Source organism: Colletotrichum costaricense, assembly GCF_030867565.1.
Source record: "Colletotrichum costaricense strain IMI 309622 chromosome Unknown Scaffold_9.1, whole genome shotgun sequence".
Taxonomy (NCBI): Eukaryota; Fungi; Ascomycota; class Sordariomycetes; order Glomerellales; family Glomerellaceae; genus Colletotrichum; species Colletotrichum costaricense.
Genome location: NW_026848238.1, coordinates 132,174 through 150,412, shown reverse-complemented (window position 1 = coordinate 150,412; position 18,239 = coordinate 132,174). Strand labels below are relative to the sequence as shown.

At 52.5% G+C, this 18,239-nt stretch overlaps 8 protein-coding genes across 8 annotated transcripts; 4 read left to right on the top strand and 4 right to left on the bottom strand.

Annotated features, from left to right (window-relative positions):
- Nucleotides 1–92: 92 nt before the first annotated feature.
- CCOS01_08864 (HET domain-containing protein) lies at nucleotides 93–2,212 on the bottom strand (the record flags this gene model as incomplete). The annotated part of the gene is made up of 2 exons (XM_060457024.1): nucleotides 93–1,702; nucleotides 1,768–2,212. 2 exons carry the CDS (start codon nucleotides 2,210–2,212, stop codon nucleotides 93–95), a joined length of 2,055 nt encoding a protein of 684 aa, XP_060311724.1.
- A 618-nt stretch (nucleotides 2,213–2,830) lies between these two features.
- On the bottom strand, nucleotides 2,831–3,255 carry CCOS01_08863 (uncharacterized protein; the record flags this gene model as incomplete). Its single annotated transcript, XM_060457023.1, has 2 exons — nucleotides 2,831–2,968; nucleotides 3,010–3,255. The coding sequence occupies 2 exons, from the start codon at nucleotides 3,253–3,255 to the stop codon at nucleotides 2,831–2,833; spliced, it is 384 nt and encodes a 127-aa protein (XP_060311723.1).
- A 371-nt stretch (nucleotides 3,256–3,626) lies between these two features.
- Nucleotides 3,627–5,074, top strand: CCOS01_08862 (uncharacterized protein; the record flags this gene model as incomplete). Its single annotated transcript, XM_060457022.1, has 2 exons — nucleotides 3,627–4,217; nucleotides 4,274–5,074. The coding sequence occupies 2 exons, from the start codon at nucleotides 3,627–3,629 to the stop codon at nucleotides 5,072–5,074; spliced, it is 1,392 nt and encodes a 463-aa protein (XP_060311722.1).
- A 249-nt stretch (nucleotides 5,075–5,323) lies between these two features.
- Nucleotides 5,324–6,156, bottom strand: CCOS01_08861 (iron/manganese superoxide dismutase; the record flags this gene model as incomplete). Its single annotated transcript, XM_060457021.1, has 3 exons — nucleotides 5,324–5,623; nucleotides 5,687–5,952; nucleotides 6,024–6,156. 3 exons carry the CDS (start codon nucleotides 6,154–6,156, stop codon nucleotides 5,324–5,326), a joined length of 699 nt encoding a protein of 232 aa, XP_060311721.1.
- Nucleotides 6,157–6,848: 692 nt separating this feature from the next.
- On the top strand, nucleotides 6,849–7,491 carry CCOS01_08860 (DNA replication complex GINS protein psf-3; the record flags this gene model as incomplete). Its single annotated transcript, XM_060457020.1, has 2 exons — nucleotides 6,849–6,890; nucleotides 6,982–7,491. 2 exons carry the CDS (start codon nucleotides 6,849–6,851, stop codon nucleotides 7,489–7,491), a joined length of 552 nt encoding a protein of 183 aa, XP_060311720.1.
- Nucleotides 7,492–8,434: 943 nt separating this feature from the next.
- CCOS01_08859 (TfdA family Taurine catabolism dioxygenase TauD) lies at nucleotides 8,435–9,726 on the top strand (the record flags this gene model as incomplete). The annotated part of the gene is made up of 2 exons (XM_060457019.1): nucleotides 8,435–8,549; nucleotides 8,693–9,726. The coding sequence occupies 2 exons, from the start codon at nucleotides 8,435–8,437 to the stop codon at nucleotides 9,724–9,726; spliced, it is 1,149 nt and encodes a 382-aa protein (XP_060311719.1).
- Nucleotides 9,727–10,532: 806 nt separating this feature from the next.
- Nucleotides 10,533–11,078, bottom strand: CCOS01_08858 (uncharacterized protein; the record flags this gene model as incomplete). The annotated part of the gene is made up of 2 exons (XM_060457018.1): nucleotides 10,533–10,675; nucleotides 10,739–11,078. The coding sequence occupies 2 exons, from the start codon at nucleotides 11,076–11,078 to the stop codon at nucleotides 10,533–10,535; spliced, it is 483 nt and encodes a 160-aa protein (XP_060311718.1).
- Nucleotides 11,079–12,157: 1,079 nt separating this feature from the next.
- On the top strand, nucleotides 12,158–12,439 carry CCOS01_08857 (uncharacterized protein; the record flags this gene model as incomplete). Its single annotated transcript, XM_060457017.1, has 1 exon — nucleotides 12,158–12,439. One exon carries the CDS (start codon nucleotides 12,158–12,160, stop codon nucleotides 12,437–12,439), a length of 282 nt encoding a protein of 93 aa, XP_060311717.1.
- Nucleotides 12,440–18,239: the final 5,800 nt, after the last annotated feature.

Genomic DNA, 18,239 nt, shown 5'->3' with positions numbered 1-18,239 from the left:
GATACGATCTAGCAGAACAGCATGGCGTACAGGCTGAAAATATATTGATGATACCCTGCAATTTGTTACCCTCTTCACTTTTCTCAAGCAAATCATACCAAGGTGACAACAGACTTTGCAGAAGCCAGTAGGTCCGCCCCAAATGTTGCTCCGTCCTGGACGAGCATCCCAATTCTCCTCATACAACCAGGTCGATCCTCCGAAGGGACCACAAGTAGTGCATGAGCACATGGATCCTTCCGCTCGGGATCTGCCTTGAAAGGAGTGCCGTAGGTGAAGGCCAGAACGACAGCACTCAACTCCACTGAATTGAGGAGACTTCCGCTAGCAGCATAGTCCCGGTCAATCGTATCTAGCATTGCGTAGAAGTCAGTCGCGCCCTTCTCGGTCCTCAGAAGTATGTGTCCTGTCGGGCCTTTGTTGTCGGACACGACCATCTTCACAAGCGGAGCTTCGAGCTTAATCCAGCCGTCTTTGACACGACCAAATGGATTTTCGCCGTCAATCTCGACCTTTGCCTCAATGATCTCTGCATGAGGTACACTCTCACCCAAGAACCCCGTCGCAGGAGTACCATCGACAGAGGCCCATGACCACGACGGAGCGCGGTAGCCCCCCGAAGCAGGCTGGCAGCTCAGTGGCTGCCAACACAACCCCTCGATTAAGGAACCTCGCCACAGTCCTGCTAGATACTCGTCGTCGAGTATCCTGCTGAAGGTCTTCGCCACACCGGAGAATGCAGGCAGTTTATCAGCAGGGTTTGTTAGCTCCCTAGGTCCGTACTCGCGCAAGAGGTGAGACCAGGCCTTGAGAGAGGGTGTGGAGCGGTTGAAGTCTTTGTGAAGCTCTGCCTGCTCCTCGGCGCGCTTCTCCACATGGGCAATTACTTCTGGGTCGGGATTGACACAGGGTAGTCGGCGTGGGAGTTTGAGTCCTTCTTCGGCGTGGAATCCCTCGAGACATTCCCAGTACATTTGTTCGCTTCCAAAGTGTAGTATTCTTCGGGCAAGAACACGCTCTTGGAAGCCCCAGGCTCTTCTTGTCAGAGGCTCCTCCCTCATTTGCAAGTGGTACTCATGGATGATTTCTTTGTGGAGAGGTAGAACAGACGCAAGGATGAATGTGTCTTCGTTGCTGGAACTTGCCCGAGGAAGCTGGAAGTATGTCCTTTTCTTCCGAGGCGAGAGGAGGCCTCCACTAATGTCAGAAGACTTTGTGGCCGCAAGAGTGAGGTAGGAATTAGAGTAGACTGCAGCCATTTGACCCGACTCTCGCTCCCAGTCTTTGAGATCATCCTGGCAGATGCAGAGACTGTCGATCCAGAGATACTGAACTCCGAGTTTTCGAGTAATGAAGACTGCATCCTGAAGGGTCTGTGGTAAGGAGTCCAGCAAGAAACCCTCCTTTCGTGCTTGCATTGTTTCGTTTGTTGTAGTGAATTGCTTCGATCCTTGACCCCAGCAGTAGCTTAGAGTAATGTATCGATCGCGGAGATCAGCACCTGGCTCGATGAGTTTGATGGCGGGACCGGACTCCAGTGTTCCAACGTCAAGTACACGACTTGGTAGAGGTGACATCCCGCGAGTACTACAATAATCATGTTCGTTGCACTTCTCAAGCCAGTCAACAGCTCGACGGAGTGTCGCCTCGTCTGGAACTTCTCTCAACACGCGACCAGAAGAACCGGTGGTGCGAGGATCATCTAAGTCACAGATGAGCATTAATATCAAGAAGTTGAAGTTGAGTAGGCAGTGGAGAGAAACTCACCTTCATCCGAACTGAAGCCGATGGACGCAATCGGGACGAGCCACTTGTCGCTCCCCCACGAGCTTCTATTCACCACCCAGAACCCATCGCCGGATATTTCAGACTCTGATCGCTTCGTCAGCCACATATCCCAGCTGGGCTCGGTCTGCATCAGACCGCGTCTCGGCTGGGGAAGGCCTGCGATCTCCTCAATCAGTGCATCGGCTTCTCTCTCGATGATCCGACAGAGTTCGCAACCGCCAGAGGCAGCTTGGCGGAGACTCTGGAGGCTTGCATGGTACTGGACGCCGAATCTTTTGATGGGCGTGTCTTTCTCAATCAGTTGACTCTTCAATACCAAGTGATGAAAGCGTGGGTAGCCGCTTAAAGTCTTCATGAAATTTTCATTCGGAAAGGGAGGGAGATCCTCCCATGGGATGGATTTGCAAAGGTCGCAGAGGGGCATTATGAAGGCAAGATTACTTCTCACGACGGAATACAGGCAAGTGAAACGAGTTGGACGGAACAATATATGAGCGGTATGTTATCTTGATGTTTAAATATTAAGATTCGATAATTTAGAGTAGCTTTTTCCGTTCATTTTAATCTCGATGAAGCCTAAACGTGGCGGACTCGCGAACCATTTGGTTCTGCCTAATACGCACACGTGAGGAGCAATCTGATGCGAACTAAAAGTCCTTTGGACCAATCCTGTGCCGATCGACCCGAGATGCGGTTCTCGTGCATTTAAACTATTTTTTTTTCTTTTTGACAGAGAGATGACAGAACCGCGAGTTTCGCCGTCCAGCAATCACCGCGGTCAACGATGAAGTCAAGCGAAGCTTTCTCTAGTGTCGTACAAGGCCAGCTTGTTTAACAAAGGGCGCAATCCCGGGAAACTGGAGTCTGGGATCCAAGGTTGCAACACCAGGCAGAGCAGCATGCAGTAATTGGCCTCAATCATTCATGGGACTGGAGAATTAACCCCCAAAAGCGAACCCACGAATCATCATCCAGTCTCAGACCCGTTCTCAGTCACAAACAAGGTTAATTTAGTGTTGTCAGCTCGTTGCCTGTCGGCCAATTAGCCAGGCTCCCAGTCTGGCGCTTCAAGTCCCTGTCCATGCTCTCCTTCATCAAGACCAGCAAAGCGATGGCACGCTGGCAAGGGACTTTGGTATTTCCAGTGCAGCCGACGTCTGGCAGTGCATGAAGCTCTGCGTTATGAATCGTCACATCAGTCAGCCCAGCCCTATTAGCTGCAGGATACCATAGGCCGCAATTAGAGACCCTGCTGTGCCGCCTCCTTGGCGTCAACGTCTTCCAAGTCTCGTAGAGCGTATGGAGCCTGATGATTGCCAAATTTATGTCGGTCTTCCAGTCTGAGGTGAACTTGAGAATCCTACGCGTCAATAGAGACCGTATCATTGGACAGGGGAAAATTCTGACGAGGCCACCTTGGACATCAATGGAGCAGTGGGCATCTCGATGTCGGCGGTCACCTGGCATTGCTCCTCCAGCGGGCGAGAAGGCACAGTCGCAGATCTTGGCTCGTGTTCTGACGTCGAACCTGGGGGCCGATTCGGTCCTCAAAGTAGGTAGCCTCCAGAGTGGGTAAGAAGGACACGAGACTTTAGAGCCCTTGGATGGTCTCCCGTAGATTTGGAAAGTATTGAAACAAGACGAAGCGAAGTGAGTAAAAGCCTCGCCTTAGCGTGGGGTCGGATGTGAGCCCAGATATACATACGGCAAGAGACCCACGAAGCACTCTCGCTCGTTCTCTTGAACTCTTGGAACTTTGGTGTTTTTGACATCTCGTACTCCCCTACGCTCGTTTTGAACTGGAACAAAGGAAACTCCTCCCTCACAAGCCGCTCACCATGAACCGTCCAGCCGAGGCTGTTCAACCAGGGCTTGAAGTAAGCACACACTACGACAACACTCCTATAGCTATCGCCAATGGAGCAAGTCACTGGCAATCTTCCTCACAAAACGGCTCGGGATACAGTGAGCACAAGACGTTGGACAATGGCTACTCCTCGCAAGCCCCTGGAAGCCATGTTGGAGGACAGGAGGATCAGCGGCCGGGTCGGCGATTCCCGTGGTGTATCGCAATCACGGTGGCTCTAGTCGTTTTGATTCTTGGAGGTGTCATCGGCGGCGTGGCTGCATGGAGGGTGACGGTGAACCGGAGCGCACAATCACAAACGGGTGGTCCGGGATCGGTAAACGGCGATGCGCCATCGACGAGCGCTACTAAGATTATGCAGAACTCGGCTGTATCTGCTGTCGGATGGCGATACGGTTCCGACATCACCCTGCAAGTCTTCTTCCAGGGCGCAGACGGTTCATTGAGACGGTCTCAATACATGACCATCTATCAAGCCTGGACTCCCCCGATGGAAGCTGGGGCGGCCCCCAAAGTGGGCTCTCCTTTCGGCGCCGGTCAGCTATGGACCAAGCCCGATGAGGTTCGTATTTACCCTTTCTTCGTCGGTGGACCTTTCACTAAAGACGTCTTGTGAAGCCCTTGCCTGTAATCCCGCAGTCCGAAGTGTTCTATCTTGGATCGCCAGACAAGATTCTCGGCGTCAATTGGCGTGAAGGTTTCTCGAGAGGGGGCCTGACAGACAGCGTCAATGAGGCAGGTTACACCATCAGCAACACGGGAACACAGATGGCATCATACTGGCCGTCCACCATTATCCAGGCAAGCAACGGAGACGTCATGGAGGTTTTTTTCGATTACAAGTCGCCCAGGTTCCAAGAGCCCAAGATAGTTGGGGTCACGGCGTCTCCGGGCTCGGGACTGGTGATTCTTCCTCGAGAAGTAATCCACTCAGCTGGAGACCTGACATCCGCATCAAGCGCACGCATCATATACCGTAGCACCGACGGTCATCTACAAAACTATGATCGATCATCTGGTGGCCAGCAGCTCACCTCGACGGGCCAGCTACCGGTGACTGTCGACTCGAACTTTACCATGGCTGGCTTCGCGGTAGCTCGGCTTGATTCTAGCGGCCAAAAATCAGAGGCCCTCAACACATGGGTCCTGTACCAGGACTCCAAGACTGGCAAGATATCCTACGTGTATGAGGACGACACGACAGGGTGGAAAGGGCCAGAGTCGGATTCCGTCTTCGATGGTGCTGACAATCCAACACATATCGCCTGCGTCACAGCTGCGTCGGCAAAGATTCCGGAGGTGCCTCTGGAAGCATCGCATGACCTCAGTCATTGCTTCTTCCAAGCGAACCGGCAGCTGAAGCACGTCCACTTTGATGGCAGCAAGTGGGCAGATATGGGGTTCCTCCCAATACCATGAGATGGCGTCGAACCATTGTTGAATAGAGCGAGGAGTTTGGGACTTGTTTCTGTCGGTCAAGGCCGTAGTGCTGCCATTAGTACCATAGTTACAAAATTTGTCAATTTCATCCTAGAATGTCTAACGTTTGAGGTTGAGATGGCTGTCACAGCCTGGCACGTTGTCGTCCAACAGGCTGGCATTGGTCAAACGCGGTAAATTTTTGTTAGGTATCAACAGTTGCATATCGTACATGTGTCCCTTGTTTGCTTATTTCTCGAAGCGCTTGGCTACAGTCTTCCAGTTGACAACGTTCCAGATGGCGTCAAAGTACTCGGCCTTGCGGTTCTGGTACTGCAGGTAGTAGGCGTGCTCCCAAGCATCGATGCCGAGAAGAGGCTCGAGGTTGCCGGTGACGGGGTCCTGGTTCGCGCGAGTGACGACGCCGAGGGTGCCGCTGGTCTTGTCCTTGACCAGCCAGGCCCAACCGCTACCCTGGATTCCGGCCAGGGAGGTGTTGATCTGCTTGCGCAGGGTGTCGAAGGAGCCAAAGTCCTCCTCGATGGCTTGCTGTGGAACGTGTCAGTATCTTCTCAACGCAGAGTGTGGACTTGTTTCGAAGAGGTCTCGTACAGCCAGTTTGCCGTCGGGCTCACCACCGCCATCTCTGCTGGCAGGGGCAAGGTTCTCCCAGAAGAGAGAATGGTTGACGTGGCCACCGCCGTGGAAGTTGATCAAGGGAGCTTGAGCAGCAGCCTTGGCGTAGTCGCCCTTGGCGTTGGCATCTTCGACGGTCTCAAGAGCGGTGTTGAGGCCGTTGACATAGGTCTGGTGGTGCTTGGAGTGGTGAAGCTCCATGATCTGGGCCGAGATGTAGGGCTCGAGGGCGCCGTAGTCATCTGCGTAGGAGGAGGCATTAGCGCGTCTGTATCCTCGCAACGAATACGATGACAATAACGGCGTTACCTACAAGAGATGTCGGGCAGAGTAGCCTTGCCGCGAACGAAGCTGGTGCTGGCCAAAGCAGCAGCAGCAGGCTTAGCGGCACCAGCTCGCAGAGCTGTGCGGAGGACGGGCGCGGTACGGAGGAGAGTGGACGACATTTTGCGTATTCTATGTCTTTTGATTAGTGTCAATGATTTTGATCAAGTTTTCTGAGATGCTAAAGACCAAAGGAGCGAGGCAGTAAGGGCGTAAAAGTACCTTTTGACGTTGGATTGGCGGGTTGACAAATGCTGGTGCAAATCTCAGAATGATGTCAATTGCGGGAGGTTCGGTCGGCTATTACGTGAGGGAGCTCGGATCTCCAGAAAAGCTGCCTCTGGGCTACGGCTACCGAGCTGTTGTTGGCCGGGCTCGCTCTTCAGCGCTTTTGCGCTTCTCCCCGTCTTCCTCCAGCGGTTCCCCCGTCTACTGCTTTAGGTACTTAATCACCTAACCAAGCTTTCAGCGAATGAGAGACGTGGAGAAATGTCGTCATCCACTAAAAGTGGAGAGCTGTCACCTCCAGCTTCCATGGAGCTTCTGGTACACTCTTAGGTAATCCATCACGTCTCATTGGGTGCTCTTCTGCCTCCGCCTTACTCATGCATACACAGCCATAGCCTCACCTAGGGAATGTGGCTGGGAAGTGACAGACATGGAGGGGTCATGTGTGGCTGGGCTCCAAGAACCGCGTCTGCTGCATCGCCAGACGCGTCAAGCTTCACCAGCAGGCCCCCTCCCAGGTTCGATCTCATATCCCAGTTGTGAACACCCAGTCAAACGAAGCGAGGATCTTGTCAAAGAAGTCAACATGTCTTACTACGACATTGATTCCATTCTCACAGATGCCGAGGTATGCAGTGATTCCCTATATCATGCCCCTCTCCTCATGCCATTACCTTCACGCTTGGCATAATCGATGACCAAAGCTAACAACAGCCTAGAAAGTCCCCTGCAAATTCGAACTCGATGTTGCCGACCTCGGATACCTCGACAACAATCCCTCGCATGCTTTAAAGGCAGGAACCAACGTCAGCCTCCCTCTCTGGCTCGCCGAGATGCTTGCCCTTGCCAATGCAGGCACCGGCGACGACTCCAAGGCGCCCGTCACCTTGAACCTTCCTCCCTCACTCTCGAATCAAGTCGTACAAGCACTCAAGGCCGACGCGCGCTCAGTGCCGGTTAGAGACCAGAGCGCCCACTTCTACGGACTCGGCACTCGCATCCTGGATCTCTTCGACGAGCGCGACCTTAGCGACACCATGCGAAAGACGTTCATAGCGCGCGCGTCTGAGATCGCATTGCACGCCCGAAAAGGAGGTGATGATGGTGTTGGAGGCTCCGGTGAGGAGTTCCTCCGCGGCCTGGATGAGTGGGAGCGAGGACTTTTCCGAAAAGCTCACGACGGCACAAAGGCTTCCAAGGAATGGATGGATAAGGTCAAGAAGCATTGAGTAGCCAACTACGCCATCGACTTATATTTCAGACGCAACGATACCGTTACGGTCATGTCCTGGCTTGCTTTCGTTTGCCAACAACAGAGGACGGCTACAGGTTGTCACTGCCACGGATGCATAGTCTCCAGATCTGCAGTCGGCCTCTCGCAGAGACAACACGCTGGAGCATTGAGAACACTCTCCTAGCCGCTTCCCTTCCGACAACATGGTCCGCTTCGGATGGCGCAAGGGCGGAGACCGACGCAGCCATGCCAGCCGCGGGCTTTGAAGAGATGGAATGCACCAGTGCGCACTGAGTGGCTGCCACGCGAGAATCTGTAATATTTCGGACACAGCTATCAGAAATTCGCGGGATTCTGCGCCCGTAGGCCGAGTCGCGGGCGGAAGAGATGGAGGGGTGGGATTGAGGGGTGGCTGGGTGACTCGCGGGTTCGGCGTTGGGTCTTCGAGCCGATGTTGGTTCAAGGATGGAGTCATGTACCTTATTAATTGGGGTACGCGAGCAGCCAGATGTTAATCACTTTCAACAAGAGGCTGACGGTACTGCTTGATAGGTGCACAAAGTCCCAATCCAGAATCTTCAACTAGTCGACAAATATCGAGAGTATTCATCCGATAACACCAGCAGAATACAAACCGGAAATGCGCAATCCGGTGTTCTACGCCACAGCCTTATCGAGAAACCCCACCATCTCTACATCTAGTCTCTCGAGTGCGGGCGGGCCGGTGCGGGTCAGATAACAAACTCACCCGCAGGTCATCGGCGGGATCCGAGTTGACGACTCCACCACAATATATTTCACAAGATATAAAACCCTCTTCAGGGCCACCGGACTGCTACCTGAATTCAATTTAGACGTTGGAAGACAGCTGCCATTCGAAACAAGATCAACGCACTATCAAATTAAGAACCAATATTACTCCGAACTCTAGCTCGAAAATGGCCATCTCACAGACTCCGTCTCGCATAACCGTCCAGCCAATTGTCCCTGCTGCGGACTCGGATGTTGACTTTGGCGCTACTATAAGCAACGCTGATATTGAGAATCTCACTGGTAAGATATGACGCGAGCTTGATGCATTGAAAGCGATGATGTTGTACAAGTAGTGGGAGAATACCCGTGAAATCGGTAACCTCCTCTGGTAAGCTTCAAGTAATAAGACTCACAAATTCAGACCATTGGCTGACGATTTACAGATGCCGACTTTGATGTCATCCGTGAAGCTCTCTTCAAGCACCAAGTTCTCGTAATCAAGAACCAGGGACATGCATCTCCCAAGGCACAGTTTGAGATTACACAAAAGTTCGACCCTGACTCTGGTGAGAACTACGGTCACGGCAAGACCCTGGACGCCAAGCGCTCCATTCTGCACCCTGACCTGAAGACCATCCCGCACCAGCCTCAAGTCCAAGTCATTGGCAATGGCTTCGTCGAGGAGTACGAGGGTCTGAAGAACATCCAGCTCAGACACCCTCACCACCGCACATTCCACGCCACAACCATCCCTGATGAGGATGACCTGGATTTCACACGTTTCTACCGCTGGCACATCGATGCCGCGCTCTACGGTCTCGCACCGCCCGTCGCCACGACTCTCCTGGCAGTTCGTGTGCCCGGCGGCCGCAAGCAAACCCTCCGCTACGACGACGGCACCGACGAAGAGATGACGGTCCCTCTTGGTACCACAGCCTTCGTGTCCGGTTACGCAATGTACGACAACCTCTCGCCCGAGGACCAGGAGTTCGTCCGCACGACAAAGGTGGAGTACGCACCGCATCCCTACGTGTGGATGAGCAGCGCCAAGTCCCGCTCCACCGGTCTGGGCATGGTCTCGGAGGGCAAGGAGGTCCCGCTCGACGACCTGCCCCCCATCGACGAGGAAAAGATCCAGATCCTGCCCATGTGCTGGCGGAACCCCGTCACGGACCGGCTAGCGTTGCAGGTCCACCCCTCGGCGGTGCGGAAGCTGCACTTGGCGGACGGCACCGTGGTGGAGGACCTCGCCAAGGTGCGGGAGACGGTGCACCGCCTGCAGCGGCCGGGCATCTCGCCCAAGAACGTGTATGCTCACGACTGGGAGCAGGGCGACTTCGTCATTTTCCACAACCGCGGCGTGATCCACTCCGTGGTGGGCGCCTTTGCGGAAGATGAGGTGCGGTTGTTCCGGCAGTGCAACATTGCCGCCGCCCGGCTTCCTCAGGGACCTGTCGAAGTTGCCGCGGCTGTGTAGATCGACTATTGCTTTGGTTTCCGCTTTGTTTTGTATGACCTTGTAATGAGAGTTTAGCCCAATGAAATGATTTTTTTACGACGATCTTCATGAGTGATGCTCTGCGCTATTGAAGGCTAATTCTGCAATTTGACTCGAGAATCAAGACATGCTGCGGATACAACGGGTCCCCCATTAACAGTCTACTAACGTCACTGCACTTTCAACATCGTGATGAAATACCTCCTGTATACCCGACAAGTACGGGTAAGCTCGCAGCTAGCGTCACATTTGAGTCGACATGTCAAAACGCTCTGACTCACCGGCCTATTTGACGTTTTCCCCGCGATGTAATGGCACATGCATGTCGGGTCACACTGGTGAGCACGCCAACGAACGATCGGCATTCACGATCCGGAATCGGAGCCGGCGGCCGTGAGCTTCTGCCGAGACCTCTAACACCCCGCACCGAGCATTCCATGAGATGTCGTCTCGTACGATATGACGAAATCGTATGAGTGAAGGGGCAGAATTCACTACGAGAGACATGAAGATGGGAGAAAGGTTTCAAAGTGTGTCAAATGCGATTTGCGTGATGAATTAAATAATTTAACAGAAATCCGCCAATGCCTCCAGAGCCACCACACCCAGTGTGAGTAGTTGAACCAGGAGATATCCGATGAGACGCCTGACCCTAAACCGAGACTTTTGTTATGAGAAAAAAGAAGGGGGTATCATTCTAATCAGAGCCGAGAGCCCTTCGCTTCGCTGAAAGAAAGGATGAATGCAAGACTTGTGCAAGAGTTGAGCGGTCCATGTGCACAAATCTAGAGGTGCTTCCAGAACTTCCACTTTTGCGATTTTTGGGCGTGCTCCAGGTCGGTGATGAGGAACTTGCTGAGCTTCTTCCAGCCCTCTTCGGGAAGGGACTCGATGGAGTCGTTGAGCATGTCCATGCAATACTTGGTGGCTGAACAAGGTGTTAGCGAAAGGAAGCTCTTGTAAGAGGCGAAAAGTGGGTGTGTCAACATACGCATCATGTCCATGGCGTCCTCCCTATCGGCAGCAATCTCCATACGCGTCGAGTTGTAGCAGTGATATTGTTGCTGGAGCTCAAGCATGCATTCCCAAAGCTCTTGCAGGTTGGTATCCTCGGCGGAGGCGCGGCGGCCGCTGAGAGAAGGCCTGGACTGAGAGGTCTGTTCCACCGCCGTCGGGCCCGGAACGCACTCGGTCATGGTGACTGTGGCATCGGCCTTCTCGTTCGTGGCGCAGGGCCTGATGACGATATCGTCTTCGCTGTCGCTCTCGGGCCACGAGTAGCCTGAGCTGCTTCGCTTGGGGAACTGAGTTTGTGACTGACGGCCAAACATGTTGGGATGGTGTTGAGGTGTATGTGATCTTTGCGTGTATGGAAGTACAATGTTTAGTTGTTGATAGTTGAGATCAAGGTGATATGTGGTAGTAGCACGTCTGTGTGTGCTGGGTTCCGTCGTGTTGGTATTTGTACTCCTTTGAGGTGTGTTGCTGTAAGTGTCTGTGCTTAATGTTGACGTGAGGTGTCGATGGGTGCCCGATGTAAATATAGGGGAACCGTTCAGACGAAGAGCCAAGTGCCGTGCCAGGAATTGGGATCCGACGAATATGACGAGAGAGCAGTTCGAACGGGATCCCAAGCCCACTATATAAGCCGCGGGTGCCGGAACCCTATGCAGTGATCACCAATCTAAGGCTCAGATCGTTCGAGACGAGGCGCCCTAAAAATCTGAAGAGCGATGGCGATCAGACCCGCGGCGGCGCCCAACGGAACAAGGCCGATCCTTACTTACTCATGCCAACGCCCATGGACATTGTTATTACCACCAGCCCATCAGGCCAAGGGAACTTGGGATGTGTGTGTGTGTGGCTCTGGGCACACTCGTGGCACACCTCTCAGGGCGCTGAGGGTACAAAGCCAGCCATGGCCGCATACATCTCTGAGACTAAGGAGTAGCTACTAGTACGAAGTATGTATAGCACTCTGTAGAAAGTAGTACTTCTGAGGTAATTGGACCTAGAATGAGTAATGACGATGGGGCCGGGAGGGTTGCGCTGTGAGCTCCGTCTGGCCCGGGCAGTGTCCGGAACTGGGCATTAAATGGGTCCAACCAAGCAATTTTTTCTTCTCTGCTCCTTGAAGTCCTTGCTTCTTGGAGCTACTTTGGGGCCTTTTGGAGACGAGGCCTTTCTCCAGCACTCCAGCTACGAATCGATTCTCACGAATCACTGATTCAAGGGAACTCAACGGGAAGAATGTGCAAAAAAAGGGCCGAACCACGTAACCAAAAAGGGGCCCTACGCGAGAAAAAAGAACTGGAGCTACGACGCAGGAGTTTTCGTTTGTGACGTCGAATTGGTCCCTGGAAACAATTAAACCAGAGGGACAAGAAAAAATTATGATGGAAATTCTCCGATGTGTCAACAAATTTTCAGTTTCGTGTCGATGAGGTACCTGTTTGTGTACCTCGTTGTGTACATACGTAAAGTGTGTGTGTGTGTGTGTTGTACGAATAAAACCTGCACGCCCGACTTACACTACGTGACTACATTATCAATGCCTTACCTACCAAGTATTCACCTTGCGGAAGAGTGTCATGCGAATGGAAGAGAGGACCCTCTCCCCTTGCATCTCGAATTGTGGATGCCACCGGATGGCGCTGCAAGAAACTTTCCCGCGCCCCTGGTCTTGTCATGATGTTATGGCGGTGTCAGCTTCGCGTTTCTGAGTGGATGAAAACAGCTGGCCGACGTGGACGAGCGTGGCTGCGTGGTCAGGCGATGAAAGGCCGTGGCATCCGTCCGCGCCCGCGGGATGGCCATCTGCCGGGCGACGAAGAAACTCAGAAAGAGAGAGAGAGAGAAAGATACGACAATTGATAGTGGCTACGGTCAAGTGTTCTCTCTTCCCGGGCACGCATGAGGTGTAAGGTAGCGTTGAAACCTTTTGAATGTTTTGTTGTGGGTTATCAACGGGCCATGATGATGGGTGTGTTTCTCCCTGGCGACCAGTCAGTGTCAGTGTGACTGGATGATGCGATACCACGCTGATATGGAGCGATAAGGCCATCATCGCCCGTCCAGGGCCCAGATTCGCCCAGGGCAACACTCTCAATGGCTTCATGACCTGCGGTGAAGGGGTTCACTGTGTTAGTTTGTGTTTTGGACACTGAGACATGCGCTCTTACCCAACCTTCTTCGGCACTTGCGTGCCTTGGATCAAATGACGGTGACGGTGCGGGATGGGCGCGGGAAGTTTGGGTGTGCGAGACATGTCAGATGAGTCTTTTGGTGGTGTCTCCTTCAACCCTACCTACTTTCATGAGTTCTTGATTGTCAAGTCAAGGTACAAACAACCATGAACCAACCTTCTTGAGGCTTGAAACCCTCGAAGCCCACAGGGCTGCTGCCGCCTGCGTTCCCTCATTTACCGCCGACGGGCCTCATCTCAAAGTTCCCGTCTATTCCCGCGAATGGGACCACTAGAGAGGGTTGCCCTGCAGGGACCGATTCCGCACCGGACTCACTGATCGGCGCCCGACTTTCGGTGAAGTGGGCGACTTTGGCCGAAGTCTTTTTGAGGGTGTAAGGGCACGCAGTACGTAGGTATGCGTAATAAGAGACCAAGGAACTTGGGGAGAGACTTCTGACTGAGATGTAAAAAGAGGCTACTACGGAAACCGGCAGTACCGGTCGTTAGCTAACCTTGCCTTGCATAGGTAACACACATTACCTTGTTTCTTACGGTAATCAGATCCTCTCACGCCTCTCTTGAAATAGGTCAAGGAGGGATCACTGTGGCGCTCTGCATGGCGCCGTGGACACATCAGAGACGGACACATCGGACGCCGTCTAAAAGATGACCGGACGGCACTGCTAGCAAAGTCAAAGACCACACAGTCTGACGAAATTGAATCCTTTGGTCAAAGCTTGGTTTGACGTCCAAGAGGTCTAGACTCTTGGGATGACCTTGTCAATGAGATGAAGCTCGTCTGCCATGTCTGCCAATTCTCGAACAGCAGGAAACAGCTCATCACTCGCTCGGTCAGTGCGTCATCCAGACGCAACTCTCGTCATCTCATTTGTCCGCATTTCATCGCATCTCAGCTTTGATCTGATTCACTCTCCTCTGAGCCCTCTCATCTTCACATGCCCACAGCCCCGTCACCAACACTTGGCTCCTTGGCCTGGTCCTCTGCTGACCCCGCAAAGCCACTCATGATTCTCAACGCCAAGTGTCCAGCCCGTTGCGCCTCTGAAGTCCTCTGGGCTGTTTGCGCCCCGCCGAGCCACTTTGGCTGAGAATTTGTCAACACAGCTGACGCCCGCACAATCCCTTTGTCACGTTTAAACTCCAGTGACGGAATGGCCCTCGGAAAGAGAGCAAGAAAAACTTGCAGCTCCTCGGTCCGCGAAGCTGCGACCGGTGAGGGGCTTTCAAAGCTCCCGTCCCCGGTCCCGCGGAGCTGTCGGCCGGAGCCCATTCCGTAGGTAGTGCCCGCTCACTTGGCCAAGATGAGGGGGCTACGATAATCACGAGGCGTCAATAAGAGCCGGGAGCCGAGCCTACTTTTTACTTTGCATAGCCGCGTTACAAAAGTCCTGTTGCTCCAAGGTTGCATCTAAAAGTCTAGAATTTCAAAGTCTCCCTGCTCAGTTTAGTCATCCAAATATCCTGCATATCCGAATGAGATAAGCCACCGCAAGAAAGCCGAGAAGCCATCACGTTCACCCGGCTGAACCTTTTTCTCGTTGCTTTCAGCACTGCGTCCTGTCCACTAAACGCTTGCGCTTTTCGTCAAGGATGCCTTATCCCGGCGACACGGAGAGTTCTTGGCCGTTGTCCCCTCAACGTACGATCCGGAATCCGCAAAGTCATTTTCTTGTACATCAGCTATACCCCGCATGTTCCAACGCCTGGTGGGCGTCCGAGGCGTCACAGGTCCATAATGAGATATAAGGTTGCAGTGGTCTGATGGAACTTTGCAGATTTACACATCAGATCTGGCTCAAAGCTTGCTGCGCCGCGGCACACTCGGACGACGGAAATGCCGGCTCCGGCGGAATGGACCGTTTTTCAATCCCGTTCCCGGCCGATAGACTACGCATCGCCCTGCCAGGAAGGTCTCGATGAACGACTCGTCTCCGGACTATCGAGCATCTGGCAGCTTAGGAGCAATGCGGGGGCAATGATTCCTCTAGAATCTTGCACGTGATGTACTAAGCGACTGAGGAAACAACTTCTGAGGGACACTGTTCACACATGGGACTCAACACCTGAACTTGGAAGAAACTCTTGGCGTACGTTTGATAATGTTGGCCTCGCTCTTGCAGTCGTCAGCCTGCGGCTTTACTTGGTGCGAACCTCGTCGATAGGTATAATCCTATGCTTCCATCCGGGATTTGTGGCTGCACTGAGGATTGGTCTTGGATCATTTCACAGGCAGCACCAATCTCCTCACCTACGTTCCTGCCACCTTGACATCCCCTGCACTTGAACGTTGACGTGTATTATCCTGTATCTGTGAGACTCCAATCTTTTGCTTTTGGGTGGATGACCTCGGCCGGAAAGACGCTGGTCCAGTTTCTACCACGTTTGTAACCACGTAATGAGGAGCAGAACAAGGGCAAGGGTGGCAAAGCAAAAGTTCGCCGTCATTGGTGATTTACTTGAATATCAACAGGCCAGATTCTTGCACACTAGCTGTAGCCATGACGGGGCTCCGAAAGAAGCAGTTGAACTATCATCACGGATGATTGACAAGTGCATGCGGGAAACGAGGACTAAGGGGGCGGTGAACTCGTCATAAAACGGACTGACTATCGTAAAGAGCATTGACAGCTTCCATGTATGCCACAGTATTAGATCTCACTCACGGAAGGAAGCAGCTCTGGCTTTCTAAGGCGATGGAAACCAGACCGTGAAGTCTGGATTGCGGTTGGTTGATGATTGACTGAGGGAAGGAGTTACTGATGTTGTCTGTGGGAAGGGCTACCACTACCTTTGCGAATCTGGCGTATTTCACTGTACGGCACCTATACTCAAGATGGGATCCAAAACAGGTGCTTCTGAGCTTTACCATGTCGGTCGTTCAAGCACGGTTCTCCCGAGCGTTGTCTTCTCAGTGACACACAAGCCCAAGTCTACTCTCCCAAAACCGATCCTCACTACATTTCCTGATGAAATTCAGACGCAAGCACCATAAGTCGACTCTGTGATCGGGTCTCTTGAGAACCGCAACAGCATTCATCACCTGTGACGAAACAGCTACTCAGACCGTGAAGTCTTCTCATTGAGGATGGCAATTCATGCACAAGGTATGATCATTCGTCTGTCAGGCTCCGCGTTCGACGTACTTGGGAGAGTCCCGGCCTTGAACATCGTATGTCTCCCTTAGAAACATTGCAGAACATGGTGTGAAGTGACTTCTGTCCATGAGCAATAGCGAGCAGCCGCTCATGTGACTTGATCCCAAAGAGAATTGAGCAATACACACGAATGGGCACCAAGCTGCGAATTCTAGCACATACCCAGCCCGCAAAGAAACCTGTTCTATCTTCCTGATCTCAAGTGAGCCCATAGCGAACAATCACTGCAGCGCTTCAATGCGATTCAGCTTGGATAATCTGGACACATGGGCTCTCACTAGAGAGCCTTCATCACGCTGCTACGTACCGTCCACGACCTTACCGGGCTAAAGAGGGTAACACGAAGTGCCCCTGACTCCACGGTCACAGAGCCACGCCCCTTTAAGTACTAAAACTATATTCAGCAATTCGATGCCACCGCCACCGACTCGGCACTCAATCATCTGCTATCAATTCCGCCCCTCTGTGTCACAACCACCTAAAACGGGCAGAGGTTCACAAACACGTTGTTCGGCCGCCAAGAATCTTACGAGTTGACTACCATGCGAAGCATACATTCGCTTGGATCAAGTGGTATATCGCGAGGGTTTATTCGAGGATTGTTCAAGCAACCTTGATCATTCTGTACGCCCTTCATTGGACCAGGACAAGAAGACGTTGGTCAATCTTACCTACCAGCTGTCCCAACCAACCAAGGAGAATCTCCGCAAAAGGTAGCGCACGTCTTTACTGTTCAGGCATTCCCTTTGCTGCTTTGCCTTTTGCCCTTGGGCCTTGAGCTTACCCGATCATTATTGTAGAGACTGTGAAGAAGACTTGGGATACATACGGTGAGTATCCTTTGCCCGTGAAAATTATATAAGAAGAACCGGAGGGGAAGGAAGAACGACGACCTTTGAGCCAGAGTCAACAGGCCATCGACGAAGCAAGAACCCCCGAGATCTCTCCTGGAGAGAGTAAACTATTAAAGAAAGCACCTTCGGTTTCGAGCTGAAGTTTAGGTTTCGGGAAGCAGCAGCGATCTCAGCTAGACACAGTTTCTACTCATCAACACGGACAATAATTCCTAGCAACATCAACAAGAACAACATTAGTCTCCGAGCCAAATTGATTCTACCACCAGAAGACATCGCCGAATTCATTTTCTAAAAATGTGCACCTACCAGTACAGTCAATATTGGTGCAGAAATGAGAAATGCGAGAACGAGAGTGGAAGTCATCGGCATCTACATACGAAAGTCGAGTGCGCGGCTGTGAAGGAGGGAAGAGAATGTGCAGGGCCGATCGATATATTGTCCGCCAATCCCAGGAGGGGTTATTGCGGTAAGTGCGACGGACGCTTCAGCTCAGAGCAAAGCAGCAATTAGGGGCTGGTCGCTTCCGGAAGGCATTTAAATCTATACAGCAGGGCAATGAACATGAATATGGTCGAGAACGATGGGCAAGGTCATCGTCTGGAGGGCACCTGGTTGTATGTCCAACGAGTTCATAGGCAGCCCAGCGACGGATGCCAATGTTAAGCAACGGGTAGCTCTTAGTGACTGAGCAGTTTCGTGAAAGATAAATCACAGTTTTCAATCACAATGACAGTTGGCCGCATCATTGTGCTGTGCCTTCTGGTGACCGATTCAGATCTTAGGAAGAAGCAGCGACTCGGCGTCACATCAGGGTTCGAAGGGTCCGGAAGGAAGTTGACTGATTCACCTTCCCAAGTACCATAAGCCACGATATCTCGAGTGCCGGACAGCATGATTCACTTCCTGTCTTCGAAATCATATAAAAGGGTCGATTCCTTTTGCTTCAACCAGAAATTACATCTGCTCCTCCAACCACGCACTTTCAACCAAGCAAACTACAAGACAAACTGTCATCACTGCCAACTTCGACAAGAACCCATAAGCAATAAAATCGAAAACAAACACAATCTTCATCTGCCACAATCACCATTACCAGAACGTCACTGACAACATTCGCAAAGATGTGCACCCGACCCTATGTTCGGTACCACTGCGTCAGGTGCGGCACAAACCATAAGGAGAGAAAACTAGCGAGACAGCCATGCGCCCGGAAGAAGGCAGGTCACCCCTGCACAGACGTGCCTGTACTGGCATATGAGCATCGATCGGGCT